This window comes from Cupressus sempervirens, chromosome 6 (assembly GCF_028749045.1).
Source record: "Cupressus sempervirens isolate cs-2001-9-10 chromosome 6, ASM2874904v1, whole genome shotgun sequence".
NCBI classification, from domain to species: Eukaryota; Viridiplantae; Streptophyta; class Pinopsida; order Cupressales; family Cupressaceae; genus Cupressus; species Cupressus sempervirens.
Window position 1 is genome coordinate 576346310 of NC_143123.1, and position 19482 is coordinate 576365791.

General features: G+C 39.7%; 1 protein-coding gene across 3 annotated transcripts in view; it reads right to left on the bottom strand.

The window, feature by feature from the left end:
* Window positions 1–5267: 5267 nt before the first annotated feature.
* CRLK1 (Protein kinase superfamily protein) overlaps window positions 5268–19482 on the bottom strand; it is a 103463-nt gene continuing 89248 nt past the window's right edge. For all 3 annotated transcript variants that reach the window (XM_089788972.1, XM_089788971.1, XM_089788973.1), the window contains 4 exons: window positions 6998–7083; window positions 6789–6860; window positions 6225–6428; window positions 5268–5832 (listed from right to left, as the gene is read on the bottom strand). In XM_089788972.1, the coding sequence (XP_089645098.1) occupies window positions 5512–5832; window positions 6225–6428; window positions 6789–6860; window positions 6998–7083 (683 nt within the window). In that variant the 3' untranslated portion in view covers window positions 5268–5511. The remainder of the gene's footprint in view (window positions 5833–6224; window positions 6429–6788; window positions 6861–6997; window positions 7084–19482) is intronic.

A 19482-nucleotide genomic window follows, 5' to 3' on the forward strand; every position in this document is an offset into this window, starting at 1 on the left:
CAAGATGCTACAGGTAAGGGTAAGGCTCAAATGCAGGATAAGGATGGATTTACCCCTGTTCGCCCTCGTGCTAAGGGCCGTGGTCAAAAGAGGCCTTTGAAAGAAAGATTATCTGATTCAGGTTTTAACCGCTTTGAGGTGTTGGATAGTATGGTTCTAGAGGAGGGTATTCCTCCTATCTCTTCTGATCCAGTTTGCCCAGATGAGAGATCTGTTCCTAATGATGCTTGTGGGGCATCCCAAGTTGTAGTATATCAGAATTGTGAGGTTCCTGTAGCTCCTGTGACAGAGGCTCTGGTGACTCCTGCAGTGTTGGAGGATAATGATGTTGTTTTAGCTGATTTGGTTAAAGATGTGCTACCATCAGGTAAGGGCAAGGGTTCTCCTCTCCCCTTGGGGTTGATGTCTCGACCCTTTAAGCGGGCTTCTTCTACTCCTCCTCTAAGGAGTGGGCGCAAAACAGACCAAGAGAAGATTAAACTCACAGGAGATATATTGATTGAGTCTGGTTCAGTGAAACCTTTGGATTCTTATTTTCCCAATTCTACCCAATGATGATTATTCTCTCATGGAATGTAAGGGGGTTGAATAGCATCCCTAGACAAAAGGCTATTCATAACTTGGTGATTGATCATAGCCCTGATGTTTTTTGTATCCAAGAGACTAAGCTCTCTGTGGAGTCTATGGTCCAACATGCATCTAGTATTTGGTCTCGTGGCCAATGCCAGTGTGTTGGGGCAACAGGCAGTGCGGGTGGTTTAGCTATATTTTGAGATCCTCAAAAAATTTCTCCTCTTGGCTGGATGTCTTCTCGCTCAGCTCTCTCTATGGTAGCTTCTGCTCTAGACTCAGGAGAGGTAATCATGGTTACCAATGTGTATGCACCTATTGATATTGTGGGAAAGGAGGAACTTTGGGAACATATTCAATATGTTAGAAATTGTCATCCTTACCATCCTTGGGTGTTAGCAGGGGACTTCAATTCAGTTTTAAGTCTGGAGGAGAAGCATGGTGGTTTGGCTAGATTGGGGCCTTCTTCTGCTCTTTTTCGGCAACATATATCTCTTTTGCATCTCTCTGATGTTAAGCCTTCTAATGGTCTCTATACCTGGAATAATCGCAGGACTGGTGTTGCTGCTATCTCAGAACGTCTGGATAGATTTCTTGTTTCTTGCTTCTGGGTTAGTGGCACCCTTACTATCTCTTCAAAAATCCTTGATTGGAGGGGTTCAGATCATTGGCCAATCAAATTTTCCGCTATAGGGGCTTATGTTCCGAAGCATCCTCCTTTTAAGTTCCAGTTGATGTGGCCTCGGGACTCCTCTCTTCATGATTGTGTTTTCTGTTGGTGGAAAGATGGTGCTCCTGCATATGGTACTGCAATGTTCTCATTTTCTAAAAGGCTTCAATATGTTAAAAGGAAGCTCAAGATATGGAATAGGGAATGCTTTGGGAACCTTCACTTTATGAAGAGGCTTGCTCAAGAAGATCTTGATGTCATCACAAGGGAGATTAGAGATCGAGGTTTCTTAGAGGATCTTGGCAAGGCTGAATCCCTTGCTTCTAGAGCTCTAGAAGAATGGGAACTTCGAGAGGAAATTTTTTGGAAGCAAAAGGCTAGAGTTGATTGGCTCCAGGAAGGTGATCGTAACACTGCCTTTTTCCATAAAACAGTGCAATCTCGCCGGAATCAGAGCACTATCTCTTCTTTGGTTAATTCTCAAGGTATCCAACTGAATTCCTTGCCAGCTTTGTTCAGGAGGCTATTTGGTACTTCTCTACCCTCTTCTCTGAGGACTCTCCTCCTGCTGATAATGAAGAAGATCTTATTTTGTCCTGTATTCCTTCCCTTATCACTCAGGAAATGAATGATTATCTCATGCGTCCTATTTCTTTGGAAGAGCTGGAGGAGGTGGTCTTTGGCATGCCTAAAGGGAAGGCTCCCGGTCCTGATGGCTTTCCAGTTGAATTCTTTAAGGAATTTTGGGACATCATTAATCATGATTTGTTGGAGGTGGTTAAAGAATCCTATGCTAACAAGCAGATGCTTCGAGCTTTGAACTCTACATTCTTGACTCTTATTCCTAAGAGAGAGGGTGCTAATCAATTGGAGTTTTTTAGACCAATTGCCTTATGTAATGTGGTTTACAAAGTTATTACTAAGTTGATTGCTGAGAGATTGAAAAGGTGGCTTTCCATTATTATCTCAGAAGAACAAGGTGGTTTTGTTGCTGGCAGACAAATTTTGGATGGGGTGGTTATTGCTACTGAGGCTATTCACTCTATGGCTACTTCAAGGGAGAGAGCCATGTTTGTTAAGCTGGATATGGCAAAGGCCTACGATAGAGTTAAATGGAGTTTCCTGAGTATTCTTCTTTCTTTTGGATTTAGCTCTGACTGGGTGAGTTGGATTATGAGTTGTGTTACTTCTGCCTCTTTTTCTGTTCTTATTAATGGTCAACCTTCTCAACTATTTGGTGCTTCTAGAGGCCTCCGCTAGGGTGACCCTCTCTCCCCATATCTATTCATCATCATGGTTGAAGGCTTGGGCAAATTCATTAAGCATCAGATGTCCTAGAATTCTATTCAAGGCTGGCGGTGGGGTAATGGCTTACCTTCTCTTTCCCATCTTCAATTTGTTGATGATTCTGCTCTTGTTGGTCTTGCTAGGATCAAGGAAGCTGAAGCCTTTCGACATGCTTTGGACGTTTATTTGGCAGCTTCAGGCCAGAAAGTTAATCAGCACAAATCTTCCATTTACTTTTTTAACACTCCTGATTCTATTCAGCACAGGATTGTTGGTATCCTACGGTTTCAGATAGAATCACTTCCTTTGACTTATCTTGGCATCCCTATTGTTGTTTCCAGGCAGCCACGTCTCTTCTGGCAAAATTTGATTACCAAGCTTCAAGATAAGGTAAATCATTGGACTCATAGATGGCTTTCTACTGCTGCCCAGGTTACTCTTCTTCAACCTGTTATCCAAGCTCTTCCTACTTATCGAAGCATGGTTCACGCTGCACCTATTTACTTTCTCAAGGAGTTTGATGCTCTTTCTCGACAATTCCTTTGGAGTGGTAATATGCATAGTACTAAATGGAGCTTGGTTAATTGGGCAACTATTTGTAGGCCTAAAAAGGAGGGTGGTCTTGGTCTTCGATCTGCTCTATTGAGTAGTCAAGCTTTGGCTGCTAAACTTTATGGGCGATGGTGCTCTGGACAACATCAACTTTGGGCTCGTATTATCACTCATAAATATTTTCAAGGTGTTGATCCTTGCTCTGTTTCTACACTTCCTCTTGAAGTTCGTGGCTCAATGGTTTGGCATACTTTGAAGACAGGTGCGACGTTGGTAAAGAGGGGTCTGTTTTGGATATGTAAAGGAGGTTCTCAAGCTTTGTTTTGGTCTGATGCTTGCGATGGATTCCCTTCCATTTTATCCATATACCCTCATCTTCAGCCTCTTTGTGACTCTTTTCTTGCCGTTGGATGGGATAAAGTGGCTCATTACAAGACTCCTTATCAATTGGGACCTGTTGTTGGTTACAGATAAAAGCATTCTTCTGATTGGCCTCCTGGAGGTACAGACATGGATCGTCAGGAGCTTTCTCAAATTCTGGCCTCTAGAGAGTGTTCTTTGCTTGGTCCAGATGTTTTGGCTTGGGGCGGTACCTTGTCTGGTAAATATCATGTCTCTGCTGGGTATCAGGAGATAACTAGACAATTATTTGGGGATGCTGAGGTCCCTTGGTGGAAGCAAGTCTGGAATAAAGTTTCTTGGTCCAAGTGCAATTTTTTCATGTGGCTAGTGGCTCACAACCGTTGTCTTACTTGGGATAATCTTTGTAAACGTGGATTTCAGGGCCCCTCTTATTGTATTTTGTGTGGTAATGGAGAGGAGTCTGTCTCCCATCTGTTCTTCCATTGCTCCTATTCTACTCAGATATGGCACCTTTGGTGGCGCGCTTGGGGTTGCTCTTGTCGACATGCTTCCTCTTTGCCTGAGTTCTGGGCCCGCTTGGGTACTGCTCCCTCCAAGTCTTCTTTTCTCCATGCTGCTTGGATTGCTGGCCCATCTTTCATGCTTTGGCATATCTGGTTGGAGAGGAATCGTCGCATATTCCAAGATGTTCGGCTTGGTGTTTTGCATCTTTGGTGGAAAATATCACATTCTCTTCAGGAAACTATTCTTGTGAAGTGTGAGCTTGATGGGGTAATGGATCCGGTTGATCTTGCTATCTGTAATCGCCTCAATTTTCATCTGCAAGATGGGGCTGCAGCTCATAGGTTTCCTTCTATGTCCAGGCAGCTTCATCATCAGAGGAAGGGTCGGGCTAACCGGGATGGGCACTGAACTCCTCCTCCCTGTGGAGTTCTGAAAATTAACACTGATGGTTCTTCCCGTGGGAATCCTGGTTCGGCTGGTATTGGCGGAGTAGCTCGTTGTAGTTCTGGGGATGTTAAATTTTTCTTCTCAGTTCATAAGGGTGATTATACTAACAATCTCATGGAAGCTCAGGCTATTTTATATGCTGTGGAACAGTGTTGCTTGCGGGGGTGGAGTAAGATTATCTGCGAGTCTGATTCCCAAGTAGTGGTGAACATGCTTTCTTCGCAAGAGCTTGAGGATGTTAGTTGGCAGCTGGCTACTGTTGTTAAGCAGATTCTTTTCTTCTCTTCCTCTTTTTAGTTCATTAGGTTCACGTATATTCCTCGTGAATGGAATAGAACTGCTGATTGTTTAGCCAAATGGGCATCTAGTCATGATCCGGGTTGGAATGTTAGGGATAGGAGGCAACTGTCCTTTGAGATGGTGCAAGAATTTGATGATCTTGTTGCTCAGGATCGAGCTCCTTGTTGAGCTCTCCTTGTTGTATTCCTTTTTGTCTTAATAAATTTTTACCCCTCTTTTTGCAAGAGACTGTTGACAAAATTGCTACTTAATTGCAAGTGCAAAATGGTTACATAATCATCTGCAGGGGAAACAAATATTTTGGAAGCTATTTGCAATCTAGTTTATCCTTTGATATGGAGATTTTTTTAATCCAACTTGTCTACATGACTTGGTATCATCTTTCTTCTTACTTTGTAAGGAGACCTATAAGGAAGCATTTCTTTGTTCCACAAAGCAAGATCTACATTTGACAATTGTAGAATAATACAAAGCAATATGGACATTGTATATTGTGCCATACTACCTCCAGATTTGGCACATTTAAATTGCTTTAGTTATGTCATAATGCAACATGACATACTGGATGTAGATATTTTGTGTCAAAGATACAGATATTGATCTTCTATACATTAATCGAAATTATATTTAAAAATGTCCCGTCAGAAGATGCAATTTTATTTCTGAATAATATACAATTTTTAATTTTTTTCCTTTGGTGAAGAAACTGTTGACAAAATTGCTACTTAATTGCAAGTGCAAAATGGTTACATAATCAGCAGCAGGAGAAACAAATATTTTGAATCATTCAGCATGTATTTGCATGAGCACTTTGAGTTTTAAACATCCAGTGTCCTTGCCATGCCAGCTGTCTTGTCAATATCAATTTTCATAAGCTCTCCATTTTCTCTGTCTTCAAAACTTTCCTCCTCCATAGTTGAAATGGTCTCCCTAATATTGTTGGTAGTGTGTCTATACTCATTTATCCTAGACAGAGCCTGTGCAATATCTCTCATAGTTGGTCGTTTCCTGGGGTTTTTTTGCACACATCTGTAAGCAATAGCAGCTATGGATCTGACTTCTTCAATATTATGTTTTCCATTCAACCGTGCGTCAACTATTTCCTCCCACCCAGTTTTTTCATCTGCACTAATTGCAGCCTGTTTCATCAAAAGTAGCCAAATAAGTGACCTAAATGCAGAAGGCAAAAGCATTGATTACATCAGAATAAAACCAAATAGACAATATACACTCTCAGCAATAGAACAAGTGTCATATAATTGACTGATGTATGCCATCAAAAGTTTGGCTAGAAGTTCATAGAAAATCATTCTAATCATTTTTTCTTCAACAAAAACGTCAAAAGCTTCTGGCAGTTTTATTGTAGATGCCATGATAGACCAAGGTCTCTAAGGAAAATTTGAATTCTCATGAAGTTTATCATCTACTTTAACTAATAGAAGCAATAACAGTGCACCTAAATTGCAATCTAAATAATTGAGGATTAATTTTTCGGCCACAGAGAGATGCTCAGAAAGTTGATAGAAATTACAAGATTTATGTAATCCATGAGCCCTTGTTGTGGATTCCTCGCTGTGATCAGTTCAAAAAGAAGAATGCCAAAGCTGTATACATCACTGTTCTTTGTATAAGTTTTTGATGATACATACTCAGGATCAACATAGCCAAATGTCCCCTTGAGACCTGAAGAACGACCATCAAGCTTTTCTTCCTTAGAAAGCCCAAAATCAGCTACCTGATTAAACAAGGATTCAAAAAGGACCAATGGAATTTAAATCTTTAGGAAATTGCAGATTACCATATCAACAAATCTGAAGCAAATCCAGAACCTATAATAACAACAATTTTGAAGTTCAGAAGAGTATAGAAGTTGAATTGAAAGTAAAATCAGTTGAGTTGAAATAATAAAATGCTGATAAAAGAAGTTGCTGAAAAGTTATAGGTAGACATACTAGAATATAATCATGAGAAAGAAATCCAAATTATCGATGAAAATGTTATCACTTATGCATATCCCTCAAAAAGAGGAAAAACAAGATCAGAGAAGTAAGTTAGAATTTTTTATGCATACTGTAAAGAAAGCAAATCAACATACCCTGGCTCTCATAGAACGGTCCAACAAAATATTTGATGATTTTATATCCCGATGCACTATTGGTGGTACTGCCTGTCAAAATTAATTAGATATACTATATATGTAATGGACTAATAGTACTTCACAAAATGCTTGATCTTATGGCTTTTTTAGTTTATCTTCCTGCAAACTGCAATAAGAAGCCATTGGATGCCAGCTTGTAAACATACCCCATCATGAAGATACTCAATTCCCCTTGATATATCTTGGGCTATGTAGACCCTCAGATCCCAGCTTAATGGCTCCACGTGCTCATCTGATTAAAAAAAATGTGGGAGGTGTTAATGCTAGAAACATTCAATTTTGAGGAAAAGGACATGCTAAGTTTAATTAATGGCATGAATCATACTACTATTTAAAACATTTCTAAGCAGCAGAGAATGTTTTCTTCTAAGGTAAACATACTTTTTTTAGTTAATAGTAGTGTAGCTTGGTTGTCTTGATCCTCACATTTCATGTATGTAAAAGGAAAACACACTCATGTTATTGATCTGCTCGCTAATGAGGCACTCATATGTTAAAAATGTTTTGAAAAAAGGATCTTGAAAGAAGCCTAACCAACTGGACTCAGAAAACCCACTATCAGAAACAGCTCCAATGGACAGAAACAAAATACAAATGGGTGGGGATATCCAAGAAGAATATTACTTAATCTTGGCAATATACAGCCAAAGAAAGTCGTGCACCACGAAGTAAATTCCATGTCAATTTCCCCCTTTTATTCCAAACCAATGGATTCAAATATTGGGAATTTTCAGTCACAATATTCCTGATCAGTTTCCTTACATCATGAACAAACTCAATTCAGAATAGGCACCGCACGTCAAAGGTAAATCTAAACGGTTTGAATGCCACACCCTCCCTATGTGCAAAATAAAAATGCCACTCATCAGCAGTAATGGAGGACCTCGCATCCTTAATCTGCTGATTCTTCATTCTTTTAAACTCACAATTCAAAACACCGCATCTGTCTAAAATTCTAAACCTTCCTAATTACAGGCTCAGTATATTACAATATAAAAAGGATGAATTTATTTATACCTCGATGTTATTATTTTATTGTTGTTTCCCAGATCCTTTTCCCTGTGATGATTTACCTTGTAAGAGGTCCAAGTAAGTGACTGTGGATTTTGCCAAATTTATTTTTATTTTGATAAAACCAAACATGTCGATGAAAGTTGAACTTTGAACCCTTTCCTGCAAACACTTGAAAAAGGTCCCACAACTATAGTTTTCCTCCACTCTAATTTGCTAAATCAATTTCCCTTTCAGCATCATTTTAGATTTATTTTTGTAAAGTGATGAAGCCAATGAGTACAAATGACTGCAACATGATAGTCTATGAAAGTGCTTCAAGATATACAGCAGATTTCTACAATAACATGAGTTCACAAAAATAATAAAAGTATTTTATTCCATGCAAGCACGAAAATGGATGCTATTTTAAAATGGACACTACCCAAAAAGATTTCATTCAAAGTGGATGAAATGGAAAGCCAACTCTGGACTCTCAAAGTCATCTTTAATTTGTAGATTCATAGGACCTTTCCTGGCTGCAAAACTCTCAATTCCTAGATCCAGACTAACTAATCTAGTCCATAAACTCAGTTATGTATTCTTGGTGATTTCTCAGCTTGTGAGTAGTTATTAGGAGTTAGTTGCTAGTGATTGTCAAAGGTTGTATTATCTTTGGCTGTTGAAGTATGCTTTTTTGGAGATGTTCTAATCTTTCGTATATTTGCATGTAAAGAACTCCAATGGATAAGCATGAACAGTCATATATCTGCTAACCAATCTTTTTTAAAATTTATGCATTGTGTTTTAGCTTTATGTTAATTTCTGCAATTGTCAGTCTCATGATTATCAGATAAAGAAGTATAGTGTTATCCTTAAGAAGTCAGGTCATATTTATAAGAAATTAATGCTTGTGGATCCCAACAGAGGCAGCAAGAGACCACAATGGGTTTAGAACTAAGCGATAAGACAATCTCTCAAACTAGCAGGCTAGCAGCACAAATAGAATGAAGAACAGAACAAGAAAATTCTCAGTATAATTACATAATTAGAACCAAAGCAGAGCCTATAGCCACAGTCTATCGAAGCCATAGTTTGAATCAAAGACAATGAGTCTCAGACTGACTATACATTCAAGATACAAAGGAAGATGGATCAAATTTTCTTAGCAGAGAAAAATCTCCCAAGCCAATTAAGAACCCTTTGGACAGGGGAACCTTTTGTGTTCAAACGAAATCCAAGGCCTTCTTGGTAGATGAAGAGCAGTAACTGTAGAAAAGCAATCCCTTAGGCATCAAACAAATGACGATTAAGGAACCTGAGTCTAAGACACAATAAACCAATAGGTTGGATTGAAAGTAAAGAACTTGAGCAGCATCATTGTAGCAGTGGAAAAGGGTTGAGGATTGAGACATGCATAAAAGTCCTCAACAAACAATGATGACTTGTTCAAGTCCAGACTTTTAAATGAAAATTGAACAAGCTATTGAAGTTCAATGGAGAGGATTTGAAACCCCTCCCTATAAGGCATTATAATACACGCATTACCATATGGACCACAAATGAGAAAATAAACCTGATGTGAGGTTTTCACACCATTGCCTTTTTGCAAATGGGGACCCCCTCTTTTGGCTTAGCAGTAGTGGTGTCTTAGATGGTCTTGGTGACAATTTTCAAGTCTCCAAGTCAAAAAGATGAGTTTGAGCAACTTTAGCTCACTGGGCAGTCAACTTAGTCTAAAATCTAATCAAGGAGGTGAAGTTGAAACCGATTTGTGATCAAACAAGTTAAAATCTTTTGAAAATCCATGTTTCAGTTTAAATTCCATCTTAGAAAATTCAGGAGTTATGTGAGTGAACACTGATTGAAGCATGCTGTAAATTTGGCTAGAGTCTAAAATTTTTTAGAAACTCCCAAAATCTAAAATCTTTACTATAACTCCTATCACCCTAAAACCACTCTCAAACACCCCTAGAAGTATTTAAATAAAACATAACTTATATTCATATCTAGGATGTCAGTTCAGGTTCAAGTTCAATTTTGAGTTCAAATTCAAGTTTGAAGGACTAGTTTCCCGATATGACAATTTTGAAAAGGGGTTCAGGTTTGTTAGTACAAAAACATGTGTGTGTATGAAGCCCAGAAGCATGAGTTAGTATTAGAATGTCACATAGTGATAGTATCATAAAAACATTTAAACAACAAAAACACCATAAACTTGTAAATTTGTAATCATATGATCATACCATTGTAGCATTATATACTTCAACATCAATGATTCAAAACAAAAAAATGTCAAGTAATAAATCATTACATCAAGTTCAAGTATCATTTTCTCAAGTTCAACTAATTGATATTCTTCTTCGAATCCAAGGTATTTGTCACAACACTAGAGCCACGCTTTGCATATATCCCTGGGTTCCTTTCGGGTGGGCTCTCACAGACTCTAGATCCAAACCAATCACCACATTGATAGGAAGGACCGAATCTGTTCGCTATGTCACTAGGTGGAGGCAGAGATGGAGACCAACTTCATTTTTCGATGCCCCACCTACTATGAGATTAGAGGGAGATATTACTACTTATTTAGAGATTGTCAAATTGTCAATCTGTCTCCACCTTCTTCAATTATACGAACCAGAGATGTCTTGTGCTTTACCTTCAAGAGTCCATGCAACTCTCTGACCATACTCTGCAACTTCTTTTTCCCCAAAGCCAGTCTTCAGGTCAATTGATCAATGTCTTCTTGTCACCATTACCTCATGCTTGGTATATGAAGCTTATGGTCGACTTCTACCATCGGGCATTCCAAATCCGTGAGACCTTGTAGCGGTCTTACTCGGTAGCATCACCCCTCCAGGAGTACTCAAAGACACACTAGGATTCTTGGTTGCCTTGGGCCTTACCCTTTTATTTACACCAAGGAAGGATCCCTAGTCCTAGCCTTGGTGGTGTTCTCGCTCTTACTTCTCTTTCACTTTCTTGTTTTCTTTTTCTCTTCTCTTTCCAAACACCGTTTGGTGTTCCTATTGTTGTTAACCTCCTTGGTTGTAGGTGTTCAATCCCTTAGACCCTTTTTGTGGTCTCTTGTTGGACATTAATACATTTATCTTATCTTATCTTATCTTCATCATCATCTTCTTCTTCTTCTTCTTCATCTTCTTCTTCATTGGCATTAATTGACTCACAAAAATAGCTAAGGCCAATGGGATCAGCTACACCCACAACATTAGTAGTGTCAAAATCTTCAAATTCATCAAGTGCAAGCCAAAAAGCACAAGCATCCAAGTTTGTAAGCTTTGCATTTATGTCTCCCCTTCTCTGTATTCTTTATTCTTGTGTGAGACGAGATGCAAGTTGTAATGCACAAATACCAAGTTATTCACTCTTTTGATTGCAACCTATTGGGCTTTTTCTCATGCAAACAAACTAGCAACCTATGATGACCAGAAAAAATAAACAATTAAAATAAAATTATTAATCTTATAAAATAAACATTACTAGTAACTTATGCAGACAAAGTAAAATGATTTTTTTATTAAAAGAAACTTGTGATATAACTTTGATTGCAAGGGGCCACTATGTTTGAAGTCTTTGGCCATGGAGGTACCACCAACTATGAGCATCCTTCATAAACCGATGACTAAGAGCATCATTACTTAGACCATTTGCACTCACAAACTCTATCAACTCATTCATAATCAGATCTCGCATATCATCATCAAGAAAGTGTCTTTCAAATGATGCATTGTACCCATCAGACACTTCTAAATCTCTTTATGGCAGTAGACTTCCTGGTAGATGAGTATATTGGGTGATATAATTTTTGAACATCAATGCACAGAAAAGATAATGTAGAGTGGTCATTTTGTTCCATCATTCTACAACAATTGCTTGAAATTGTTTGAAGGTATCTGTTGACACAAAAGTCTGCACCCTTGCTTGAGGTATGACCCTCAAGCGACCTCATGTACCACAGAAACGGCCTCCAAGTGTGGGACTTGCGCTCTGAGGTCGAATCTCTGGAGAAGGCTGGCTTCCTTACAATCAGGATGCACCTAACTACTCTTTGAAGGAAAAGGGAGAAGGAGATGCATGAAATCAAACTACCCAGTCTAATCTAAAGGGGGGTGATGCACCTAGATTGAATGGTAACAACTCTATCTACAACTGCACAAAACATCAATGAAAGAAATATACTAGACTTAACTTAAGTGTATCCCCCAAAGTGACGTGCAGGTCTGAAACTGATAAAACGTTGAAAGGAAAGATAATATTCACTTATGCACGATTGCCAACAGATTAAACACAACATGTAAACTTAGGGAAATAGAAAGAAAACATTTACTACAAGGCATATACATGCACTAGACAACAAAATGGCAAGAGAAGGTAAGGAACAGAGATTTCATTAATGAAAGGCAACGTTGCAGAGCATAATGGTATTGCAAAATACAAACAAGGAAGAACCTCTAAAACATATTTACAACTGTCTTTTATAGGTTTTGGCATAACTCTAATATTTCATTGAGTTCAAACTCTAACCAGGTAGAGTTGAGATTATAGAGGAGCAATAACTATTGAGCATGAGAAATCATGATCAAATCTTTTAAGTGCAAATCTGGCTCTGAAGGGACAGAAATGACGGCCATCATTATTTTGGCTAGGTAGATGGATAAGCAAGCAATAGGAGGAAGAAAATTGCATTTATCAGGCATGGAGAACATCAACAGGTAGTTCTAGCCAATCAAAAGGATCGATTTTCCATTAACGAGTTGCTTCTCTTTGTTCTTGACACGCCAAGTCAGCCATGTAATTAGTCAAATGGAGTCAACCATCAACCATGTCACGTGGACCAATCTCCCTGAAATATTTCGCCACCTCGCCCAATCCTCTATCATAATGTTGACCTATATCTTTGTTTCACGCCTGATCGTTGCGTTGCAGCTTGAAATCATATTGGTTCCTTAACTGTCACAACCCTACGACTGCATGAAAATGACCTTTCGCACCATTGCCACGGTTTAGACTTAACAACCTTCTAACCACGCAATGACGTGAAATCAACTAACTTGCGTTGGTCACACCTTCGCATCTAAAGATCCTCATTGACTATTGTGACCCTGCGAACAACAGTGCTTTGCCCTAGTCACCCTTTCGCAGTTTGGAACTAAGGTTGGCATCAAATGCCTGCAACCCTCAGATCATGAGAACCTAACTACTAGCATACCTTTTGCACGGTTGCGACTCTCTGCTGATCATTTCCACTAGCCGCTGCGACCATGTAAAGACATCAAATTGACCGCCATCGCCCAGTGGTGACTTAACTTTTAACTTTGATGTTTAACCCCATGACTGTGTGATCTATGAGCTTTCCCGATCTCGTAGCCTTAACCCATGGTTCAACATTTAACCCTGCGAACACGCACACAACATGCAATCACTGCTTTGCAGCCTAAACCATGGCCAGTCCATAACCTCCTACGACTTGTGGAAAAAGGAGAGATCGCGACGTTGCCACTCTAACCAAGGTTTAGCATTAACTCCCAACAACGTTGCGGAAAAGAGGGTCACCACTTCACTACCCTAACTCTGAGTTAAGCTTAATCATCCACAACGATGCGATGAACTAAATTGACTGAGCCTATTTACCTTTCGCATTGTTGCCACTTAAAACTCTAAGGATCTTCAATGGAGTGCATATCGGTTGAATTGGTCAGCCCTCATTCGATGAACTATTTCTTCCCTTGTGACGATGCAACTGAAGGTTAATCGCTCCATTGCAACCCAGGACTGGATGCTAGCATGAAATGCTATGAAGTTGCGTTGACTGTGGACTTAGCTGTGTCACAATTTCGTGGTCCAACTGACGGTTAAGGCATAAACCGCAACGACAGGGCATTGAAAGGCAGTTGCATGGTTGCAACTTGGATTTTCTTAAGAACATATCATGCGAAATAAAAGATTTAGGGATATAAGGGAGAAGTCAAAATTTTACATATCCCTAACATCTTGCATGGCAATAAATGAATGGTCAAAAGGATGTGGATCAAGGCTACCACCCTGGTTTTCATAAGATTTGGCAATATTTGGAAAACAAGGGGGGGAAGAGGAGCAAAATGGTCAACACTTTTGACGACTCAGAGGGGATGCTTGCTTGCTAAGCATGGACCAGTGGCCTTAAGCATTCCATTGGGCTATGGAGTCATAAAAAATGAACTGCATTGCAAACGACCAGAAAACTACAACCTCTTCAACTACAAAATTTCAAAACTTTGCTATCTCACAGAGAAACAACCTGTGCTCGTGCACTTCTTGGAAAATAGAAAAAACTAGAAAAATACCTACTCTACTATGTACAAAAATTTACAAACAAAAGGTTAAACAAACCCATTGACTGGTTTGTTGAAGTAGTTAACCTTCCTCACCAGTTGATTTCTTCTCCCATGCATGAGGACAGCTGAAAATGGCAGCAAGCATGACAAGCACACTGCTGCATGGAACACCTCTTTCCCAATGCTGAGGAAAAAGAAGCTCTTCAGCACTGGGTTCCTATCTTCTTGAGCAAGAATTAATTGTTCCTCTTTGTGATCTTCATCCTCATGTCCTAGAATGAACATGATTGGGGGGCAACATGCTGATTTGTTGTAGGCTAAGGCATCCTCTTGATGGTTTCAGCTCTAGGCAATCAGCTTTGACCGTGTTGTGCTCTGGAATGGTAGCATCCAACTGGTTTGGAAGTGGCTCCTTCCTTTGTGAAGAAACAATCTCTACTTCTTGCTCATGATGCTCATGAGCCACCTCCTTAGGAGCTATTGGTATGGTGTCAAGCCTTGAGAAAAAGTCTATTATGATGCTGGAAAAATCATCTTCCAGATCAAAACCTTCATTTGTCTTTTCTTCTTCCTCCTGCTCATGCTTGTCTCCATGCTGCAACTAATGGTTTTGCTCTTCTTCTCCTTGCATCTAGTCTGATCTTTCTTCCCCATCTAAAGCTTGATAGGCTACCTTCGGTTCCTCAAGGGTAGGAACCACTTCATCCTCCTCTCTCCTAATGCAGGTACTCAACATCCAATTGAGGCAGTGTAGGCTCTTGATCATTGTAGCAAGGAATGGAAATCTAGGGAGGCTCACTCCTTCTGAAGCTAGCAAACTTGCGTTTGGGTGGCTCTTCTTCAGATGGATTTGGCAATGTTGCTTGTGAGTGGACCTTTGGCTTTTGTGTGTTGTTTTGCACAATAGGAGGGTTGCTCTACATGAAGTAAGCAAATTTTCTTCTTGGTGGCTCTTGTGCTTCAGCAACTTGCATTTGAGCAAGCTTGAGCCTCGTCTCCTGCTCTGCAGCCAATCTTCTTGCAAGATCCTCCTCAACCTAGGATTTTCTCAACTCCCACTCTGGAGAGTGAAAGAGAGGCAAAAAATCTGGCTCTTTTTGTTGGGGAGAGGTATGACAAGAATAATCTTGTCCATACTGCTCCTGTTGTTCTTTCATCCATTGTTGCCATCAAATTCTCGTTGCCTCCGTGGCCAGCAACTGCTTAGCATTTTCATTCACCTAGCTTTTGAAAGCCTACAACTGCTCACTCCACTCATGAAACTTGACATCCATATTCTTTTAAAATTCCAACATCATATCTTTAAGTTCTTTATATAGAGATGTTGGGGCTAGAGGAGCAAGGATGGGAGGAAAATATGCATATTGAATATGCTGACCATAATTGGGTTGTGGCTAACAATGATATTGATAAAAAGAGGGATGGGGAGTAGCATTTTCATGATATTGGGGGGGGGGGGGGGGGAATAATAAGGGTTTCTATGAAATGGGTCCATGGTTAGAGTTTCATAGCAACTGCATTTTCATAGAAACTTGAAATAACATAAAGATCAAGAATGATCTTTACATACCAGCACTGTGTCTGTATGAAACTAGATAGATGCATAGAGTCACTATGGTGTTAGATAAATGCCTCTAAAGGCTGATTTCACTGAGAATAACACCCAAATTATCAATGAATGAACTAGAAAATGGCTTTTAGCAGACTTGAGTAGCTGAAATTGATTGTCCCATCAAGCGTGCCAAAAATTGTTGACACAAAAATCTGCACACTTGCTTGAGGTATGACCCTCAAGTGACCTCGTGTAACATGGAAACGACCTCCAAGTGTGGGACTTGTGCTTTGAGGTCGAATCTCCGGAGGTCGGCTTCCTTACAATCAGGATGCACCTAACTACTCTTTGAAGAAAAAGGGACAAAGAGATGCATAAAATCAAGCTACCTAGTCTAATCTAAAGGGGGGTGATGCACCTAGATTGAATGGTCACCACTCTATCTACAACTGCACAAAACATCAATGAAAACCCGAAATACACTAGACTTAACTTCAGTCTATCCCCCAAAGTGACATGCAGTCAGTCTATCCCCCAAAGTGACATACAGGTCTAAAACTGGTCTGAAACTAATAGAAACTTGAAATAACATAAAGATCAAGAATGATCTTTGCATACCAACACTGTGTCTGTATGAAACCAGATAGATGCATAGAGTCACTTGGTGTTAGATGAATGCCTCTAAAGGCTGATTTCACTGAGAATAACACCCAAATTATCAACGAATGAACTAGAAAATGGCTTTTAGCGGACTTGAATAGCTGAAATTGATTGTCCCATCCGGCGTGCCAAAAACTGTTGACACAAAAGTCTGCACACTTGCTTGGGGTATGACCCTCAAGTGACCTCATGTAACATGGAAATGACCTCCAAGTGTGGGACCTGTGCTCTGAGGTCGAATCTCCGGAGGTCGGCTTCCTTACAATCAGGATGCACCTAACTACTCTTTGAAGGAAAAGGGATAAGGAGATGCATGAAATCAAACTACCTAGTCTAATCTAAAGAGGAGTGATGCACCTAGATTGAATGGTCACCACTCTGTCTACAATTGCACAAAACATCAATGAAAACCCGAAATACACTAGACTTAACTTCAGTCTATCGCCCAAAGTGACATGCAAGTCTAAAACTGGTCTGAAACTGATGAAACGTTGAAAGGAAAGGTAATATTCACTAATGCAACGATTGCCAACAAATTGAACACATGTAAACTTAGGGAAATAGAAAGAAAACATTTACTACAAGGCTTATACATGCACTAGACAACAAAATGGCAAGAGAAGGTAAGGAACAGAGATTTCATTAATGAAAGGAAAAGTTGCAGAGCCTAATGTTGCTGCAAAATACATACAGGGGAAGAACCTCTAAAACAAATTTACAACTGCCTTTTATAGAGTTCAAGCATAACTCTGATATTTCATTGAGTTCAAACTCTAACCAGGTAGAGTTGAGATATGTAGAGGAGCAATAACTGATGAGCAGAAGAAATCATGATCAAATGCATGTCCCCATACAAGAAATCAAATCTTTTCCATGCAAATTTGGCTCTGAAGGGACAAAAACAGTGGCCATCATTATTCTGGCTGGGTAGATGGATAAGCAAGCAACAAGAGGAAGAAAACTGCATTTATTAGGCATGGAGAACATCAACAGGTAGTTGCAGTCGATCAAAAGGATTGATTTTCCATTAACGAGTTGCTTCTTTTTGTTCTCGACATGCCAAGTCAGTCATGTCGTCAGTCAAATAGAGTCAACCATCAACCACACCACGTGGACCAATCTCCCTAAAATATTTCAACACCTCACCGAATCCTCTATCTTTATGTTGACCTTTATCTTTGTTTCATGCATGATCGTTGTGTTGTAGCCTGAAACCATGTTGGCTCCTTAACTATCGCGACCCTACGACTGCATGAAAATGACCTTTCGCACCATTGCCACAATTTAGACTTAACAACCTTCTAACCGCATGACGATGTGAAATCAACTAACTTGCCTTGGTCGCACCTTCACAATTGAAGATCCTCATTAACTGTTGCGACCGTGTGAACAACAGTGCTTTGCCCTAGTCGCCCTTTCGCAGTTTGGAATTGAGGTTGGCATCAAATGCTTGCAACCCTACGATCATTAGAACCTAACTGCTAGCATACCTTTCGCACGGTCACGACAATCTACTGATCATTTCCACTAACTGCTGCGACCATGCGAAGACATCAGATTGACCGTCATCGCCCAATAGCGACTTAATTTTTAACTTTGACGTTTAACCCCGCGACTATGCAATCTATAAGCTTTCGCCATCTCGCAGCCTTAACCCATGGTTCAACATTTAACCCTGGGAATGCGCGTACAACATGGAATCATTGCTTCGCAACCTAAACCATGGTCAGTCCATAACCTCCTACAATTGTGTGAAAAAGGAGAGATCACGACGTCACCACTCTAACCAAGGTTTAGCATTAACTCCCAGCAACGCTACAAACAAGAGGGTCGCCACTTTGATGCCCTGACTTTGAGTTAAGCTTAATCATCCACGACGATGTGATGAACTGAATTGACTATACCTATTTACCTTTCGCACAGTCGTGACTTAAAACTCTAAGGATCCTCAATGGAGTGCATGTTGGTTGAATTGGTCAGCCCTCATTCGATGAACTATTTTTGCCCTTGAGACGATGTGACTGAAGGTTAATCGCTCCATCACAACCCGGAACTGAATGCTAGCATGAAACACTACAAAGCCGCGCTGGTTGTGGACTTAGCTGTGTCGCACCTTCATGATCCAACTGATGGTTAAGGCATAAATTGCAGCGACAGTGCGATGAAAGGCAGTGACAGGGTCGCAACTTGGATTTTCTTAAGGATATATCATGCGAAATAAAGATTTAGGGATATAAGGGGGAAGTCAAAGTTTTATGTATCCCTAACATCTTGCATGGCAATAAATGAATGGTCAAAAGGACGTGGATCAAGGCTACCACTGTAGTTTTCGTAAGATTTCGCTATATTTGGGGGGGGGTGGGGGCAAAATGGTCAACAGTCTCCTTGAGATCTTTCTCTTTTTCATTTAAAATTTGTTGAGATTCTCGAGCATTAAGTCTATGTTATCACAGATCTCTCCAAGGCAAGGCCTATCCATGTCATTATACCAAAGCATGATCATAATGGGCTCAGTGAACTTAATGGGATGCTCTACACGTTCCCACCATGATTTATCCAATATCCATTTCTTTATTTTGGTTTCCCTCTTTGTGTTACTATGCCTCCCTATAGACCAATTATTGTTGGTTACCATATTGCAAAGTGCCACTTTCAAACACACAATTCATGTCAAGAAGTTTGTTGCAAAATGGGTCTCAACATGTAACATTAATTAGAGGAAGAAAAATACAACTATTAGGTACAAACTTACAAAAGAATACACATTACACAATCAAATTATGAAAATGAGAAATTGTAAAATACTAATTTATTTATTTTTAATTAAATTAATAACTTGAGTTCAAGTTCACTTACCTTCAATAGCTCTGAATTAGAGAATATTCTATATATTCCTTGAGTCATGGTGGTTTGTGACGAACATTGAGATGTCCTTAGCCTCTTCATACACCTCTTTTATCCACTCAATTTTGTTTCCAATCTTTTGGAGCATAAGAATGAGTGAATGGGCTGCACAAGGTGTCCAAAAGATATGCCAATATCACTTTTCAACCAACAAACCGACATCTCTACAATTGTTTGCATTGTCCATTAA